Source organism: Dunckerocampus dactyliophorus, chromosome 21, assembly GCF_027744805.1.
Source record: "Dunckerocampus dactyliophorus isolate RoL2022-P2 chromosome 21, RoL_Ddac_1.1, whole genome shotgun sequence".
Lineage (NCBI taxonomy): Eukaryota > Metazoa > Chordata > Actinopteri > Syngnathiformes > Syngnathidae > Dunckerocampus > Dunckerocampus dactyliophorus.
In genome coordinates this window covers 6,412,367-6,430,959 of record NC_072839.1, presented here as the reverse complement: position 1 = coordinate 6,430,959, position 18,593 = coordinate 6,412,367, and the positions used below count along the sequence as shown (strand labels likewise).

General features: G+C 39.5%; 1 protein-coding gene across 4 annotated transcripts in view; it reads right to left on the bottom strand.

The window, feature by feature from the left end:
* The window catches only part of sspo (SCO-spondin), a 112,876-nt gene that overhangs the window by 22,121 nt on the left and 72,162 nt on the right, over positions 1–18,593 (bottom strand). For all 4 annotated transcript variants that reach the window (XR_008567341.1, XR_008567342.1, XM_054765537.1 and 1 more), the window contains exons 98-113: positions 18,144–18,320; positions 16,500–16,658; positions 16,280–16,404; positions 15,114–15,253; positions 13,550–13,596; positions 12,262–12,510; positions 11,648–11,809; positions 10,635–10,751; positions 10,288–10,426; positions 8,995–9,191; positions 8,756–8,926; positions 7,344–7,471; positions 6,435–6,589; positions 4,965–5,011; positions 2,136–2,300; positions 646–857 (exon numbers count right to left, since the gene is read on the bottom strand). Coding sequence is in view for 2 of the 4 variants with exons in the window: in XM_054765537.1 (XP_054621512.1) it covers positions 646–857; positions 2,136–2,300; positions 4,965–5,011; positions 6,435–6,589; positions 7,344–7,471; positions 8,756–8,926; positions 8,995–9,191; positions 10,288–10,426; positions 10,635–10,751; positions 11,648–11,809; positions 12,262–12,510; positions 13,550–13,596; positions 15,114–15,253; positions 16,280–16,404; positions 16,500–16,658; positions 18,144–18,320 (2,390 nt within the window). In the remaining 2 variants the exon portion in view is untranslated. The remainder of the gene's footprint in view (positions 1–645; positions 858–2,135; positions 2,301–4,964; positions 5,012–6,434; positions 6,590–7,343; positions 7,472–8,755; positions 8,927–8,994; positions 9,192–10,287; positions 10,427–10,634; positions 10,752–11,647; positions 11,810–12,261; positions 12,511–13,549; positions 13,597–15,113; positions 15,254–16,279; positions 16,405–16,499; positions 16,659–18,143; positions 18,321–18,593) is intronic.

The window sequence follows — 18,593 nt, the reverse complement described above, 5'->3', positions numbered from 1 at the left end:
ATTTCTCCTCTCTTGGAGCTTTTCAGGATGTTCATTTTTACTTCCATGGTGATGGCTGTCCTTTTCTTTGACGCACTGCCGCTTGGGACGTCCAAAAAGTTAACCAACAAGCCAACTTTATCACATTATCACAACAGACACATAACAACTTGGACTTTGTCTGTGGCCAAAATCACCGTTACGATTACGATTTTGGCAACGTAGACGCCCCTCAAACTGGCTGATCGATGTCGGCATAAGCGGGTTCCGCTGTATCAGGTGGAAAAAAGGCAAAGTTACTGAAAGGAAATATTAGAGGCTTGAAAAGAGAGATCAGGAAAAGGGGATCTGACCTCTTGTCAGAGTATGATTAATACTTATAATCCTATAATATCCCTTTCTTCATAAATTATTCCTGGCAGGCTTGCCCTGTTGCGGTCAGAGTGCTGGCTTCCTACAGCAAATCATGCATAATTGATAGGCGCTGAGGGCAGGAGAGGCATTGTGGTGTAATGTGGCCTATGGGGCATGTCACTCATCTTCTTATCGGCTCTTCTTTATGAGTAAATAACACAATAGGAGTGAATGGGAGGGAACATCAATGCCAAGATAACGCCACAATAGTGACAAGGTCTGCTTTGGGTGAAAGCCAGCGTGTGTGTTTACCTCCCGCTCGATGCCCTGGTCACGGCAGGGGCAGAGAGCAGGGATGACACAAACACCCTCCGTGTTACGATAGAGCCCCTCCTGACACACGCAGCCCTCCGAGGAGTGGCTGCAGTTGACGGCAGTCAGGGAGTAAATATCCTCGCAGCTCCTCTCGCACAACGGCGACTCCTCCGACAAGCTCCTCTTCCATCGCTCGCCGTCAGGACACGCTGTAGGGTATGAGAAGTGGTGACGCGGGTGTGAGGGACCAATCAGGAAAGTTAGAAAGCAAAGATAAAGCCAGAAGATGACATGGTGGATAGACAAAATTGGATATAGGATTTGATGGAAGGGAAGTAAGGACATTGAAAATGTGACACAGAGGATTTTCTGATGTCATTTCGACAAAGCCAGCCCATATGTTGATGTTTCTTGTCAGTTTCTAGTTATTTTTATTTCTCGATGTCAAAACAAGGACGCTATTGAGTTCAACACCCAGTGATTGACTGGCAGTCAGTCCCGCTTCCAACCCCCAAGCCAATTGTGGGTACAATCTTGAACGGGCATCAAGCACACAGTAACGTCCACGGGCTGGCTGACTGACATCCACATTGTTGCTTTGATAGTGTGTTTTGGGTTGTTATCTTGCTGCGTGTTGAAGGCTCTGCTTCATCAGTCTGGGTGCATCTTTCTCTTCGTTTCTGTGGACTTTTTGAGTTCATTTTGCTGCTCCCATCATCAGTGAAGAAACCGTGCAAGTCCAAGCAATGACATTACCTCCACTGTGCTGCACAGATGAGCTCGTATGTTTGGGGTCAGGAGCAGATCCTTTCTTCCTCCCAATTTTAGCCTTTTTATAACTTTGCTAAACAATCTTTGTCTCATCAGTAGATCACAAGATTAAAATGTGACAAGGTGTGTCTTGTGGGCGCTGAGCTGGGACAGTAATAAATGAATGATAAATGAAATATAAATATAAATAAATGAAACAAGGAAATTTCCCCGCTGTGGGATAAATAAAGTACAAATACAAATACAAATACCATAAATGAAAATAATATAGCGCCATGTGAATGCGTGTCTGTTTTCCTTGTCTCCCGCCTTCGAGCATGCGGGAAGGGAGTTCACTCTGTGCATTGGTTTCAGCACCTTGGTGCGTTAGTTCCATAGAACAACAGTATAAAAGGATCGAGCCCTTTTGTCAGTTATACAGTCTCTTTCTCTTGGTGGGTGGAGGCGGGGCCGCTAGTATACACACACAGTGCAGAAGTGTAATACAATAGAAATTAAATTAGTAAATAATAGGTGTGTCACGAGACGCAAGACAATACACAAGATTGTGTCTACGGGAACGTGACGAGAAGCAATTTTGACATAACTTTTTTTTTTTTTTTTTTTTAAATATGACAATATATTGGAATTTATTCATTTAATTAGCTGCCCAAGACAGCTCCAAGTTTAACATAAAATCCTCTTCTTGAAGGTTGGTTGTCCATGTGTTCACTCACCACAATCAGGGGCCAAGCAGACAGCAGTGCGGTGGTCCAGACCCTCACAGGGGGCTCCTGCATGCAGGCTGGGCTGTGACACAGTTCTTGAGGAGCTCTGCTGTCCTGTACCGCAGCTGGCAGAGCATGGAGTCCAGTGGGACCAACTGGACCACTCGCAGTTCACTAACGTCCAACAAGATGTACAAATGAATGCCGAAATACATCCGGTGAATGTTTATTCTTACGGCACATATCGAAACAACATTTTGCATGCATTTTGTTACGGAGTTGGTAGCTGCACAAAGAGGGACGAAAAAACAGCTGAGAAGTCTACTGCAAAAGATACAGAAGCTTTGAAGCTAAGTGGCGGTTCCTTTTTGACATAACCACATGTCTGCTTTTGCAAAAACTAACGAGCGGATCAAATTTTGTGTCGACGTAAGTGCATGTCAGAGGTGTCCAAAATGCGGCCCCGGAGCCATTCCGACCCACAGCTGTTTTATTATTGGCTCGCGCCATTTAACAAGAAAACTAAAAAAAAAAAAAATAAAAAATTGAAAAGTCATCAGTAATTTAACAAGAAAAAGTCGGAATGTTACGTAATTTACGTACTATTATGAGGAAAAAAATACCATCATTTCAGTAGCATAAAGTTGAAATATTTAAAGAAAGGTGGTATTTTTTTTTAACTCATCATGTAACAAAAAACCAAACAAATAAAGCTGTAATGTTTGGAAAATTAAGTTGCGGAAAAATAAAGAATAAGTCTAAATATTATGAGAATAAAGTCATAATTATGAGAAGAAAACTTACAAAAAGAATGTTTAAATAGTTGGAAAATGTATTTTTTTTAAACGCAACAGCAGAAATGGAAAAAACAGACGTAGTTTTACGAGAATAAAGTCTAAATATAAAAAAAAACTAAAAGCCATATTCTAACAAGAAAAAAGTTGCAAAATTACCAATATTATTATATTATATTATTATATGTGTGACGTTTATACTAATAGGCTTTTTCACCTACAGTGGTGTGAAAAGGGGTTTGCCCCCTTCCCGATTTCTTCTTTTTTTCTCACACTTAAATGTTTCAGATCATTAAACACATTTAAATATTAGTCAGTGACGAAAAAAACGAAAACAAAATGTAGATTTTAAATGAAACTTTTTATTATTAAGGGAGAAAAAAATCCAAACCTACATGTCCCTGTGTGAAAAAGTGATTGCCCCCTAAAGCTAATAACTGGTTGGACCACCCTTAGCAGCAACAACTGCAATCAAGCATTTGTGATAACTTGCAATGAGTCTCTTACAGCGCTGGGGAGGAATTTTGGCCCACTCATCTTTGCAGAATTGTTGTCATTCAGCCACATTGGAGGGTTTTCCAGCATGAAGCGCCTTTTTAAGGTCATGCTGTGGCATGACCTTAAAAAGGCGCTTCATCTGCATCTGAATAGGATTCAGGTCAGGACTTTGACTAGGCCACTCCAAAGTCTTCATTTTGTTTTTATTCAGCCATTCAGAGGTGGACTTGCTGGTGTGTTTTGGATCATTGTCCTGCTGCAGAACCCAAGTTGCTTTCAGCTTGAGGTCACCAACATTCTTCAGGATTTTTTGTTAGCAGATTCATGGTTCCATTTATCACAGCAAGTCTTCCAGGTTCTGAAGCAGCAAAACAGCCCCGGACCATCACACTACCACCACCATATTTTACTGTTGGTATGATGTTCTTTTTCTGAAATGCAGCGTTACTTTTACACCAGATGTAATGGGACACACACCTTCCAAAAAGTTCAACTTTTGTCTCGTCAGACCACAGAGTATTTCATATATCAAGATGTTTTCTGGCAAAATTGAGATGAGCCTTAACGTTCTTTTTGTTCAGCTGTGGTTTTCATTTTGGAACTCTGCCATGCAGGCCGTTTTTGCCCAGTGTCTTTCCTATGGTGGAGTCACGAACACTGACCTTAACTGAGGCAAGTGAGATGTGCAGTTCTTTAGATGTTGTGGGGTCTTTTGTGACCTCTTAGATGAGTCGTCGCTGTGCCCTTGGGGTAATTTTGGTGGGCTGGCCACTCCTGGGAAGGTTCACCACTGTTCCATGTTTTTGCCATTTGTGGATAATGGCTCTCACTGTGGTTGGCTGAAGTCCCAAAGCTTTAGAAATGGCTTTATAACCTTTTCCAGACTGATAGATCTCACTTAATCTCAGTTATGTTATGTTTTAATGAGGGGGCAATCACTTTTCCACACAGGGCCATGTAGATTTAGATGTCTTTTCCCTTAATAATAAGAAGTTTAATGGTCATTGTCACTGACTAATATTTAAATTAGTTTGATGATCGAAACCCTTAAGTGTGACAAACATGCAAAAAAGTAAGAAATCAAGAAGGGTGCACACAATTTTTCACACCACTGTACATCACAAAGCTGACATGCAGTTTTTCCAAAATATCAAATTGGACCTCGCATCCTTTCATTTTCAGTACGTAGCCCTCGCTGGAAAAAGTCTGGACACCCCTGGTGTATGTTGACGCTGACTTAAGCGGAAACTTTTTTAAAATTTTATTTCATTTACAGAGGACACGCTGGAGGACAACGCTTTACGAAGGAAAGGTCTTCCACTGTCCCATAACCTCTTGCAGCAACACCAATGAAACTACTCAGCCTTTTAAAAGAGGGAGAGTCATCCTCTCGATCCAGACTTACATTTGCATTTATTAGGTTGAACAAAACCTACAAAACTCATGACATCAGGCAATAATGGCGGCGGCTCACGCAAATGTAAAATGTCAACTCCAGTGGAAGCGTGTTTTTCAGCAATAAAAGCTGAGGCAGGTCAACACTCACCGTCACAGAGCTCTGTGGTGCAGTTAAACACTCCTCCTTGACACACACTGCAGAGAAAGCAGAGAAACATTCTATTGGAAGAGCTCGATCATGTTGAACAGCTAGTATGACCATAAATAAAAGAGTTCAGACTTTTAGAGACTTCAGTTAAACTGCAGTGCAGTCTCTCAAAAAAATCATAAATTGAATTTAAAATGAGTACATTTGTGGATAATGATACGTAAATGACGAAAATGTAATAAATGTGCTGTAAAGCTATTTTTATGGGATTTTTTGGTATTTTAAGCTATTTTATAACCCGCAAAGCATGCTGGGAAGACTACACACACACTTGTTCAACAGGAAGTTACCCAACATGCCTTGTGGGTTATAATTTTGTAAAACAAAAAAAGAGTATTGGTTTGCATGTATGTTCGTGCGCAAGCGTTTACTTCGATATATGCGCAATCAGTGTGGTGGAGTTTAATAGTGTGTTCCACATGTTGCTTGTTGTGTTATTTTCGGCTGCACCGTGAGTGAGGGAGGCGTTTGGTTTGATGACTGTCAGCTTGTGTTAGTGAAGGGATGGCCAAAGTGTGACTCGGGAGCCGTTTGCGACCTGCCGCTGTTTTTTATTGGCCCCGTTGCAAATTCTAAAGATATAATTTAACAAGAAATTGAAAAAATAGAAACAGAAAAAATGGAAACGTCAGCAACAGTTTTCTGAGAATAAAGTCAAAATATTAAGAGAAAAAAGTGGTCATTAACGAGAAAAAGTAGTAATTTTATGACAATAACGTAATATTATGAGGTAATATAACGTAATTTTAGTAAATATTTTAAAAAAGTGATTTTTTTAAAGCCTTAATATTATGAGAAACAAACAAAACAAAATAAAGTTGTCTTGTTTGGAAAATTAGGTTGGGGAAAAAGTTATATTATGGGAATAAAGTCATGGTATGGAAAAAAGGTCATTATACTACGAGAAAGAAAATTCCGAAGATTATTTTAAGTGTTTAAAGAAAAAGCTAAAAAAACAACAGCAAAACAGTTCATATTGACACGGTTACTCACTGATATCCAAGCTGAGATGCGTTTTTTTTTTTTGCTTATATACGTGTGTTACTTATATATATCAAAGTGGCCCTTGCATCCTTTCGTTTTTAAGTATGTGGCCCTCAGTGGAAAAGGTTTGGACACCCCTGTGTCTCAATTACTGACAGTTTTTCACCATCCACAGGTGGTCTGAGGTGGCAACACCTGCAATTCGTGAGGCTCTATTGTATGCTGTGTATATTACTCATCTAAATGATGTTTGGTAAAAATAATACACTTAAATAGCTGTTAACTATCCACTGTACACTTGATTGGCAGCGTGTTGTGTATGTCTGCCACACGGATGCACTTGATTTGATCTGTAAAGGTGTCTAATTTATTATTACAAATACCCTTTGATGTATCAAAACACAACACAATAGGAGATGTGCGTACCATGTGTTACAGAGGTGCTGGAAGGATGTTCCAGGTGGCAGGACGGCTTCTGTCGTCTCTTCTGTGCTTATATTGAAATTTTGGTAGGCAGTCGGCAGAGACAGGAGGGAACAGGGGCAGTCTGTGTGTGACACACACAACCCGCCAAAGAACACCTGCAAAACACACAAATAGAAAATATACTGTAGATAATACAGTACGGTTGGGCGACACGGGCCTTTGCGTGTATCACGATATTTTGGGGATGTATCGCGATATGACGATATAGTTAAATTCAGCCGTCTTGTATAAAAACTACAAACCTTAACCCGTATCAGTAAATACACTTGTCTCAAATTGTAAAAGACATTTATTGATTTATTGGTAGCAAACTGCAATACAGCATTTAGTGTCGACCAAATTAAGCGTTTTGTATTTTGGACGTGTTCGCTGACTCTGTCTCATGCTTATTCCTACTCAACTCTGTGTTTGAGCTTTACATGGCAGAACAAATTTGTTGTGTTCCCACCTTTTCCCATCACCGTTGCTTTGCAAGCTTTGCAAGCTTTGCATATTATGGTCTCTTGCTCCACTTCTGCTCATTTTACACTTATTTTAACAGCATAGCGTGTGTGCTTTATGGGTTAGTGAATAATTAAATGCAAAAATCCTGATTTTGAATTGATGCTATACATCAATGGGCAATTAAGCCCAGTCATTGAGAAATGGATGTATCATGGCTAACTTTTCACACATTGGTCTAGTGGTTAGCATGTTGGCCAACACAGTAACAGTCTGGAGATCGGGTTCGATTCTCGCTTGGGTATTTCTGTGTGGAGTTTGCAAAGTGTATATCATGTCATAAGCAGATACATCACACACATCATACACAGAAATAGCTAAAAAAAAAAAAAAAAAAAGTATACACACCTGTCCGGGGGGGCAGGAGCACCCCGGGCTGCAAGGTCCCGCGAGACACTGAGTGTGGGGCCACATGTCCTCGCATGTGTATGGACAGGAACCTGAACATTCACTGAACACCTGGCCTTTGGGACACCCTGTGAAGCATGTGCACAAATGACCGTATGCGATTACAGCGCTTTTTATGTCATATTCTTATTTCATATCACAGGCCACTTCTTTAGATGCACCTTCACTTTGCAAACACAATAATGCTTAGTTTTGATTGACACGTCAATTTAACAATATGCTATTAATATAGTTTGAAGTAGTGTATAACAACTACAGATAGTCTGGCAAATTCATTTCAAATATTAGATATATTTACTGTATATATAGTTTAATACAGGGGTGTCCAAACTTTTTCCACTGAGGGCCACATAGTGAAAAATGAAAGGATGCAAGGGCCACTTTGATATTTTGTAAACCAACACAGAGATATGCTAAGAAGCTATAAGTAGCTCAAGAAAGAACTGCATTTCACCTTTAATGCTACTAAAAATGACGTGTAATACGAGTTTATTCTTGTAAAATTGCAAATTTTGCTCTTCATTCGTTTTATGACTTTTTTCTTAATATTTTGACTGTATTGTCATCAAATCACAGCTGGTTTTTTTTCATTTAAACATATTGTATTTTTTCTATATTTCAAGATTGCCAACATGATATTTTTCCTCATTTTACAAAAATTGCAACTTTTTTTTCATTAGAAATGTATTTTTTTCTCTTAATATTTGACTTTACTCTGGCCACATTTCTGCTGTGGATTTTTTCCTGTATAATTTTCCAAATATTTCAACTTTCTTTCTAATATTTTGACTTTATTCCCATGTTATAAATGTTCCCCCAACCTAAGTTTCGAAAAATTACAACTTTAGTCATTGTACTTGGCTTTAAAAAAAAAAAAAATCTAACTTTTTTCTTTAATATTTAAACTTCATGCTACTAAAATGACATTTTTCCTGATACTACTACTTTATTCTTGTGAAATTATGGCTTTTTTTCCTTGCTAGATTACAACTCTTCTCTTAATATTTTCACTTTTGATTGATTTTCCCATTTTTGCTGCTGCTCCTGCTGTTTTTTTTTTACTTTCCTTGTTAAATTACATTTTTCGACTGTGCTGGGGGCCGATAAAATCACAGCCGCGGGCTGCAATTGGCCCCCGGGCCGCACTTTGGACACCCCTAGTTTAATATGTATGTATTGTTCATTTATTTTTTAAAAGTGGCCCTTGCATTCTTTCCTTTTGCACTATGTGGCCCTCGCTGGAAAATGTTTGGACACCCCTGATCTAACAAACGTGCAACAGATGATCCAAAACAACAACCAATTGACTGGCACTGTGCATACAATACTGTTTCCACTTCAGCATATTTTACCAGGTGTGCAGCTGTTACTGTTACAGACAGTGTGTTGTTCGAGTGGTCCAGCACAGGCGGTCCCACCGGGCTGTGGGTCCTGAAGGATCGTCTTGTTACGCATCGACAAACCGCCGCCACACGTGGCACTGCACTCGCTCCAGGGTGACCATTCGCTCATCAGACATCCAACTGGTTGGAACGAGAAAGAACGTCACTTCCCTTGAAGTCTCATGGAGGAAATGAGCCGTGTTTCACACCTGGACATGGGCGCAGGTCACAGCTTTCTGTCTGCGTGGTGTCAGCACAGGAAGGACCACCCTCTGTGTCTCGGCAGAGGCGCGTCCTCGTCCGCTGGCCACGCTCGCACGTGGCTGAGCAGGTTGTCCATGGGCTCCAAGGCTCATACACAGGACAGGGAAGATTGGTGCAAACCAAGGTACCATTCTGACACACACTGCAAGTGAGGGGAGTTGGAATTGGACGGGGGGGGATGATACACAAACAGTTTTCATGTGCTGTAAAACTCCAGTAAAAAGCTTTTGTATCCCTATTTCATTCACCTACAGTAGGGGTGTCCAAACTGTGGACCGGGCGCCATACACTTGGGACATTCTAAAAATAGAATGTGCCAAGGAAAAAAAAATCTGCTGTAATTTTACAAGAAGATAGATTACAACTTTGTAAAAAAATATGTAGACTAACGAGAAAATGTCGTAATTTTATGATAATAATGTTGCAATATTATGGGGAATAATCATTTGAATAGCATAAGGTTTAAATATTTTTTTAAAGTTTTATTTAATAAATAAATAAATAAATAATTAACAAAAAAAGAAAAAAATTATTAGGGACAAATGTATGATGTTAAGGGAATAAAGTCAAAATATTGAGGGAGTTAAGTGAAAATTACAAGAAGAAAGTTGAAATAATTGGCAAATTAAAAAAAAAACCCAGCAGAAATGCAAAAAAACAGCTGTCATTTTACGAGAATAAAGCCAGAAAAAAATGTATTCTTTTTTGTAATTTTATGAGAATAATGTAATATGTGGAAAAATAATGTTATTTTAGTAGCATAACATAGACATATTAAAGAAAAAATATATATTTTTAAGTTGTAATATTATGAGAAAAAAACAAAATAAGTAAAGTTACCATATTTTGAAAATTAGCTTGAGGAAAAAGTTATAATACTATGGAAATAAAGTAAAAATATTATGGGAATAAAGTCATAATATTACGAGAAGAAAATTTACAAAGAATATTTAAGAAGAAAGTTGAAATATGTGTGAAATTAAAATAAAAGTAGCATAAATGAGGAAAAAAGACTAAAGACCAAAGTTCGTACTTTAATAGGCTTTTTCGCCGATATCGCAAAGCTGAGATGCCGTTTTTTTCTTGAAATATATAGAACTTCTAAGCATATCTACAGTATATGTGCTGCTTTACAAAACAATGAAGTGGCCCTTGCATCCTTTCATTTTTCACTATGTGGTGATCGCTGAAAAAAGTTTGGACACCCCTGACCTTGAGTGTTGCTCCATCTGACTTACCAGGTGTTGCAGTCCATGACGAGCTCTTCATTTGGTTCATACTGCAATGTCCCATTGCCTGATGGGACCCCACAGCGACATTCCGTCACAGGCACACAATGGCTGTCCTGCAATAGCTGTCCCTCTGGACACCGACAACCTGGGGGAGGAAGGATGGAAAAACGAGTTAATGACGCAAATAACTAGAGAAGACCATTTCTGTAGAAATAGCGGATAATGGCTGGATTTTTTGGGGAGTGTTGAAAATAGATAGCCTGAATGGTTTGAATGACATGAATGTTTTGACGTTGGAAAATCATTTATGAGAAATGTACTATCATAAAGAACTTATGGACGTGGTCGCATACCTGGGTGACAAGCTCCCTGGAGACACTGTACATGCTCCCATACGTCCGTGCAGCTGCGAGGACACTGATTGGCGCAGGTTTCCTGGTAGGTCCGCCCCCTATCTTCACAGCGCTCACCTTGGATACAGAACTAAGTCTCAAATATGTATACATTGCATTGTATTGCACTTTACTGGATTGGCAAATACCTTACATTTTGCACAAGTCTGTGAGGGACAGGCGTGAAAAAAACGCACAACAACTTTGCCAACCCATTGGAGGACATTACTCAATAAAGAAGTCTGACTCATAGTGTCATCTTACAAACAACACTACAATCATCACACAGCAACTTAACACTCAAAAGGTACCGAGGAAATATGCATGGTACCAATACGAGTTTAAAATAATAAACAGCCGCTATTTTAACATCTACCCATGATGCATTACTGCCAGAAGAGCAGCTCATTGGAGGACAAGCACCATAGAAAATGGATGGATGCCGCTGCAATGCTGCCTCTGTCCACCAGAGACAGCCAGAAGACAGAGCCCAGAGGGAGGCTGACATCATTGCAGCGCCCTAATGAATGCGTTGCTCAGATGCAATGCATTATGGGAAAACTTTAAAATGTTTTTTTTTTATTTTAAGCTCATATTGATACATGTTTGTATAGTTCTTAGGTATATCTTTTGTGTGTTAAGTTGCTGTGTGATGAATTTAGTGTTGTTAAGATGACACCGTGAGTCAGACTGTTATGTTGTATATAATGTCCTCCTGCGATTTCCAGCGGAATGACAAGCTTGTTGTAAGTGCACTGGTAGCTCGTGATTGGCTCGCAAGCAGCACAGTATTTAAACAATTAGTTATAATTCTGAAGTAAAGGAGATGTCACGAGATGAGAATTTAGTCATAGATTAGCCCAACTGCTGTATAAACCTCAGGGTTCAAAATTTAAGAAAAAAGTAGCGGCTTATACATCGGAATTTACGGTATATAACATATATATACGGTATACAATATATATACGGTATACCTGGGCAAAGTCCCGTGTTGCAGCTCTGGCTTTGTGTCTGCTGGCTGCCGCATCGGGGTCCCGGAGGAGAGGCCAGAGGCTGCCTGTGACGCTGCCTGACTCCGCCACTGCATGGCTCTGCACACACTGTCCATGTGCTCCATGCACTCCACTGACACAGATCTGAAACATCATCATCGAAGTCACCATTCTATTTTAAACATGTTGTTTGGAAACACAGTGGAGCTGTTGAGCTATCATGATAACAGTTGATTGGCATTTAGATTAATTACTTTCTTAAACTGTTGCATTACACGTTTTTGTCACTTCCACTCAGGCTTGAGGTCGAACTCACTCCGGGAGACAATAATCATCAATCAATCCATCCATCCATCATTCCATCCATCCATCCACTTTCTATGCTCCCTATCCTCATTATATCATCATAAAATGTGTATGCGGTGTTCCTCAAGGTTCTATTCTCAGATTCCTCCAGTTCAAAATGTGCGTAATCTGAACAGCTCAGATGAACAAATTATACAGACAAAACATTATATAAACTGTACACGGCATAAAGTGGCAATCTCAAAGTGACAACTACTGTACATTAAGTAAATTGCGGTGAGCAAGCGTACCTTGGCAGATGCTAGTATCAGGGCACAGCCTGTCCTCTTCTTGTGGGCCTGGTGGACACTGGCTTTTCGCCTGCTCTCCAGACACTGGCAAACCGGAATCCACATCCAAACAGGCCCGGAAGCGCCTCTGGACTGAGATCATTTTACTTCCATTCACCCTCCATTCCAGGAGGCTGCTGGTGGGGTGCAGGGAAGAGGAGGGCATGCAGGGAGAGCAGGGGGTCCACTCTGACCACTCGCTCAGCACAACTGAAAAAAAGATGCACAATACAACATAAAATGTGAAATATTATTCAAGCCAAATATCCTTATGCAGTAATGGCATATTTTCTAAATTAACTAAAGTACAAAGAAAAGGCATGTAGAAAACACATTCAAAGATGTAGTATTCTACACTGGTCACTAGGTGTCAGTAATGTTACTGTAATGTTCAGTGAGACAACAAGCACCAGACTTGATGGCCGGAACAACAGGCTTTTATTGCAGGCACAGTTACCCCTAATATGGGCTACTGTTGCAGCTGTAACCCATGCCAAGATAAAACTCAACTCTGAACCCCCAACATCACTTCCTGTCTTCCCCCAATTACCACAACACATTAACAGCAAATCACACAAAGCATGAGCCTTATTTATGTCTTAAAGGGCTTATTTTCTCTAATTATGTGTACTATATTGGGTGATATGGGTGCAAAGGTGACTATAGGGGTGTTAATTCATGTCCAGAGGGCTTTAATAATGTTAAAAGCGTATTTAGAATGTCATAAACAGATTATCTGTGCTATAACTACAAAAGTATTACATATATAAATAAGGAATCCTACTTTATGGAAATTCATTTATCACAGTTGGGTCTAGAACCAATTAACTGCGATAAACAAGGGTTTCCTGTACAGTAGAATCCATTTAAGTCTTTCCCACTTATGTGGACAACCCAACTCATCAAGTCCTGGTCCAGCGTGTTCTCATTTTTACTAATAAATGCCCACTTAAGTTGACGTGGACATAAAAGGACCCAAAGGAGTCATTTCTTTAAAAAATGTATCCCTTTATGTGTTGTAGTATTGTTAACGTCATCATTACCACTAAAAGGCATAACTACTGTCTCGTTACACAGCATTAAAACGTACACAGAATGACTTCCTCTTCAGTGCAAAATGAGCTTCACAGAAATCATGATATTAACCCGGATGCTACCACAGCAACTAAAAAAATGCACCACTTATGTCAATGTGAGTCAGCTAGTCCAAGGGGCGTCTACATAAACGGGTTACACGGGATTGACTTACCTTCACACTCCCTCATGTCGCACTCCAAAGTCCCATCATAGCAAAGGCTATAAAAGATACACACACAGACAAATAAACACAGTGGTGTGAAAAAGTATTTGCCCCCTTCCTGATTTCTTCTTTTTGTTTGCATGTTTGTCACACTTAAATGTTTCAGATCATCAAACAAATGTAAATATTAGTCAATGACAACTGAACACAAAATGTAGTTTTTTAATTAAACTTTTTTATTATTAAGGGAGAAAAAAATCCAAACCTACATGGCCCTGTGTGATAAAGTGATTGCCCCCTAAACCTAATAACTGGCTGGGCCACCCTTAGCAGCAACAACTGCAATCAAGCGTTTGTGATAACTTGCAATGAGTCTCTTACAGCGCTGGGGAGGAATTTTGGGCCACTCATCTTTGCAGAATTGTTGTCATTCAGCCACATTGGAGGGTTTTCCAGCATAAAGCACCTTTTTAAGGTCATGCCACAGCATCTGAATAGGATTCAGGTCAGGACTTTGACTAGGCCACTCCAAAGTCTTCATTTTGTTTTTCTTCAGCCATTCAGAGGTGGACTTGCTGGTGTGTTTTGGATCATTGTCCTGCTGCAGAACCCAAGTTGGTTTCAGCTTGAGGTCACCAACATTCTTCAGGATTTTTTGTTAGCAGATTCATGGTTCCATTTATCACAGCAAGTCTTCCAGGTTCTGAAGCAGCAAAACAGCCCCGGACCATCACACTACCACCACCATATTTTACTGTTGGTATGATGTTCTTTTTCTGAAATGCAGCGTTACTTTTACACCAGATGTAATGGGACACACACCTTCCAAAAAGTTAAACTTTTGTCTCGTCAAACCACAGAGTATTTTCCCAAGGTCTTGGGGATCATCAAGATGTTTTCTGACCAAATTGAGACGAGCCTTAATGTTGTTTTTGTTCAGCAATACTTTTGGTCTTGGAACTCTGCCATGCAGGCTGTTTTGCCTTTGTTTTGTGTCTTTCTTATGGTGGAGTCATGAACACTGACCTTAAATGAGGCAAGTGAGGCCTGCAGTTCTTTGGATGTTGTTGTGGGGTCTTTTGTGACCTCTTGGAGAAGTTGTTGCTGTGCTCTTGGGGTCATTATTGTTGGCCGGCCGCTCCTGGGAAGGTTCACCACTGTTCCATGTTTTCGACATTTGTGGATAATGGCTCTCACTGTGGTTGGCTGGAGTCCCAAAGCTTTAGAAATGGCTTTATAACCTTTTCCAGACTGATAGATCTCAATTACTTTCTTTCTGGGAGGGGGCCCATCACTTTTTCACACAGGGCCATGTAGGTTTGGATCTTTTTTCTCCCTTAATAATAAAAAAGTTTCATTTAAAAACTGCATTTTGTGTTCAGTTGTGTTGTCAGTGACTAATATTTAAATTTGTTTGATGATCTTAAGCATTTCCGTGTGACAAACATAAAAAAAAAAAGAAATCAGGAGGGGGGCAAACACTTTTTCACACCACTTTAGATACAAACAAGACATGTATTGCACACAGAACATTTTTTAGACAGATATAGAAAACAGCACGCAGACGGCTGACCAGGTACTACATCCGAGGGTGACTGTCGCCCCCTGAGGAATGGTGACGGGTGTGGGGGGCTGTCCTGGAGCTTGAAGTTGCAAGTAGATGCAGCCACACTGCTCTGATGGTACACAACTACCATTCTGCTGTAGTAAGCCCTGTAGGAACACACACACACACACACACACACACACACACACACACACACACACACACACACCATACATAACATTAAAATCAGAACTGTGTATAATTGTTGTCAGTGTAGTTTCTTCTATTTCATGACAACTTTAATGTGAAACAAGCAGTATTATTGAAGATCTACTTGTTTATGCATTTTATATGTAACATTCAATGATTTAAGTCTCACATAAAAAGGAAGCCATAACTGTAAAAGTTATTACAGTAACTACTGCTGTCATGTTTTATAACTGCAGGGATCAGTTTACTGCTCTATATTTCATTACCTGCCCTCCCCTGCTACTGTGTGTGTGTGTTTCGTCAGTCTACCGCAGAGCATTTTGCAATAAATCAAAGCTGAGAGCTCACTAACAGAGCTAAATAACATGACAACATTGTCACCACGACACATATCACAGTGATATATTACCAACAGTATATAGCATGCCGTATTTCACTTGTTAAGTTAATGCTGCTTTAATGTCGGTGTGGTCTTATGCAGCCATCACCATAAATATAACATTAGATGTGCAAAAAAAAAAAAAAAATGTGGTTTTGAAGAAAATGGGTTTAAAATAGTCTTGGGTTTGCTGTTAAATTAGGCAAGCAGGCCGTATGTCGTCAGAAGTGTTTCACAAGATTGGCTGTTCAAGGTTGTCTTATTTTTTATAATTGCCGACAAAGAAGTCGGATGAAGACAAGAATATAAAGCTTTCGTAGTACTGTGCTGGAATAGTAACAACAGTACATGGTATGCTTCTGTCTGGGTGGCTTTTAACCCAGAAATGTGCCAAAATTATGCACATAACTAAAAAGGTAACCTTATAACCACACGAGTCTACTACATGCATCGGTAAAGGCTGTTAACACCAAAAACAGCAGGAATAAATCATCAAAAATATCATGCCTGTGCAGGGTGAGCAGTGCCGGACGCTCAAATTTGACAACTCAATTATGAAGTGTGAAATTCCAACAAAAAGATTAAATTCATTCACTGACATTACCGTTGGACAGTAGCAGCCGGGTGTGCACTCCCGGACACCCGAACACAGATCTGCACGTCCGTGAAGTTCACAGTGCTTGTCACAGGGTGAGCCACATTGAGAGTACGCAAATGGGGCTTCACATTCTGATCATTAAAAAGACAGTATCAACATGTAAATATCATGTAAGGCCATCACAAGTACACCTTACAAAGTCACTTCACTGAGTACGAGCACTCACCATCGTCACAGTGACTGAGGCTGCACGGCCTGCTCTGTGTTTCCACGGGAGAGCACTGCTGTCCCCTGGTGGCTGGGGTGACAGCTACACGGTAGCGCTGCTGCCTCTGAGAATCACAGGAGCACCGAGACCAAACGCTCCATCCTGACATGGGACATTCTGCAGAGCAAAACAACAACTCTGATGTTTCACGCATATTCAGACAACTTCAAGTGCGACTTAACTGTCAAACTGAATTAAATAAGGCGTTTCATGGCATCCAACGATATAACGATAAATGTGGTACCAAAATTGGCATGGCACTAGTAAAAACTGTGGATTTCATTTTCATCTAAGGCACGGGTGTCCACGGCTGTTTTTTTGCTCGCCAGCAGCACATTCTAAAAATATAATTTGACAAAAACAATTAAAAAAAAAACAGAAAAAAATGGGAAAAATCAGCAGTAATTTTAAAAGAGACAAGTCAAAATATTAAGTGAAAAAAGCTGTAATCTAACCAATAGAAGTCACAATGTTATGAGAATAATAACAGTTAATATTATGAGGAAAAATAACCTATTATAATACATATAATAATAATATAATAATATTTTTGTAGCATAAGCAGCATAGACGATGGATGGATGGATGGATTTTTGTAGCATTTTTGGAAAATTGGGTTGCGGAAAAATGCATAATGTTACAAAAAAACCTCAAAATATTATAGAAATAAAGAAAATAAATTTTAAATTTTTTTTTTTAAACAGCAGAAAAAATATTATAATATTCATATTCAAACAAAAAAAGTTGTAAATTTACGAACTTAAACTTAAAATAAAAATTCAAATAAAATAAAACAAAAAACATATTTTTTGTAGCATAGAGTTCAAATATATTTTTTGGAAGTTGTAATATGAGAAACAAACAAGACGAAATAAAGGAAAATTTAGGTTGAAGAAAGCTATAAAACTATGGGAATAACTTATTCCAAGAAGTAAATGTACAAAGATTTACGGAGAAAGGTGAAATATTTGGAAAAAAAAGAGGAAAGACCAAAGTTCATACTAATAATCCGCTTTTTCTCCAAAGATGAGATGTATTTTTTTCTTGAATTACGGTATATATAAGTTCTTAGTACATCTACGTGTGTTGTTTTGAACAAAATGTCAGTTAGGAATTTTTCAGTATGTGGCCCTAGGTGGAAAAAGTTTGGACACCCCTTATGTAATGAAAACAAAATCTCAGTTTAGACTTCAAAACCTCTTTATAAAAAAAAAAAAAACTCAAGAAATGCTAAAAACATCTGATTATGACCTGTACGAAGCCTCTTGCTAAGCAAATAAAGGCCAGTCACACACTGGCAAAAACAGAATTTACTGGTGTCATTAAACCTTTGATTTAATAAAAGTGAGCCAAATAAATTTTTCCCAACATAACTGGACACGTGTGAGTGATGCGTGACACTAAATAACACATGCTGGCATAAATGATGCATGTTCATTCGTGATATTCCTGACGTTGCCCCTCATAAACCTGTGCGTACGGCCGGCTGTCTCCTGAATGCAAATTGTTAAGTGCGTTGCTGGTGATGCTGACGTTCTGACATAACGTCAACAAAAGGGCCAGGTTAAGCATTCAAGACGCTAAACTTCAATCTGAAAGCACCTGGACAGGGCTGTGTGAAGCACAGCTGGTTCTCCTCTTGGTTCTTCTGAGTCTCAATTTCATCGGGACAGGCTGCACTTCCTCCCTTCCCGCACAGGCATACTCTACGCCGCACCACAGACCCCGCCCCGCACGTCCGGGAACACGGCGACCATGGCGACCAAGGGCATAGGTCATCTGAAAAAGATAAGTGTGATTAAACAGGAGCTATATTTGATTCTGAAGAATGGAAAAAGGTAGAAACCAATTTTTCTTTCAATTTTTCTTTTGGTAGGTTCCATGTTTACATAGCCATAGAACACAATACTCTGTATGCATTGAAAGAACAGTCAAAATCGTCTAAAAGGGACGGTACTGAAGGGGTTGTCTTTTGAAAAATGGCTGGGATTGAATGAGTTCATTAAAAAAAAAACAAGGACGAGGACTCGACACGGACAAGTTGTCAACACA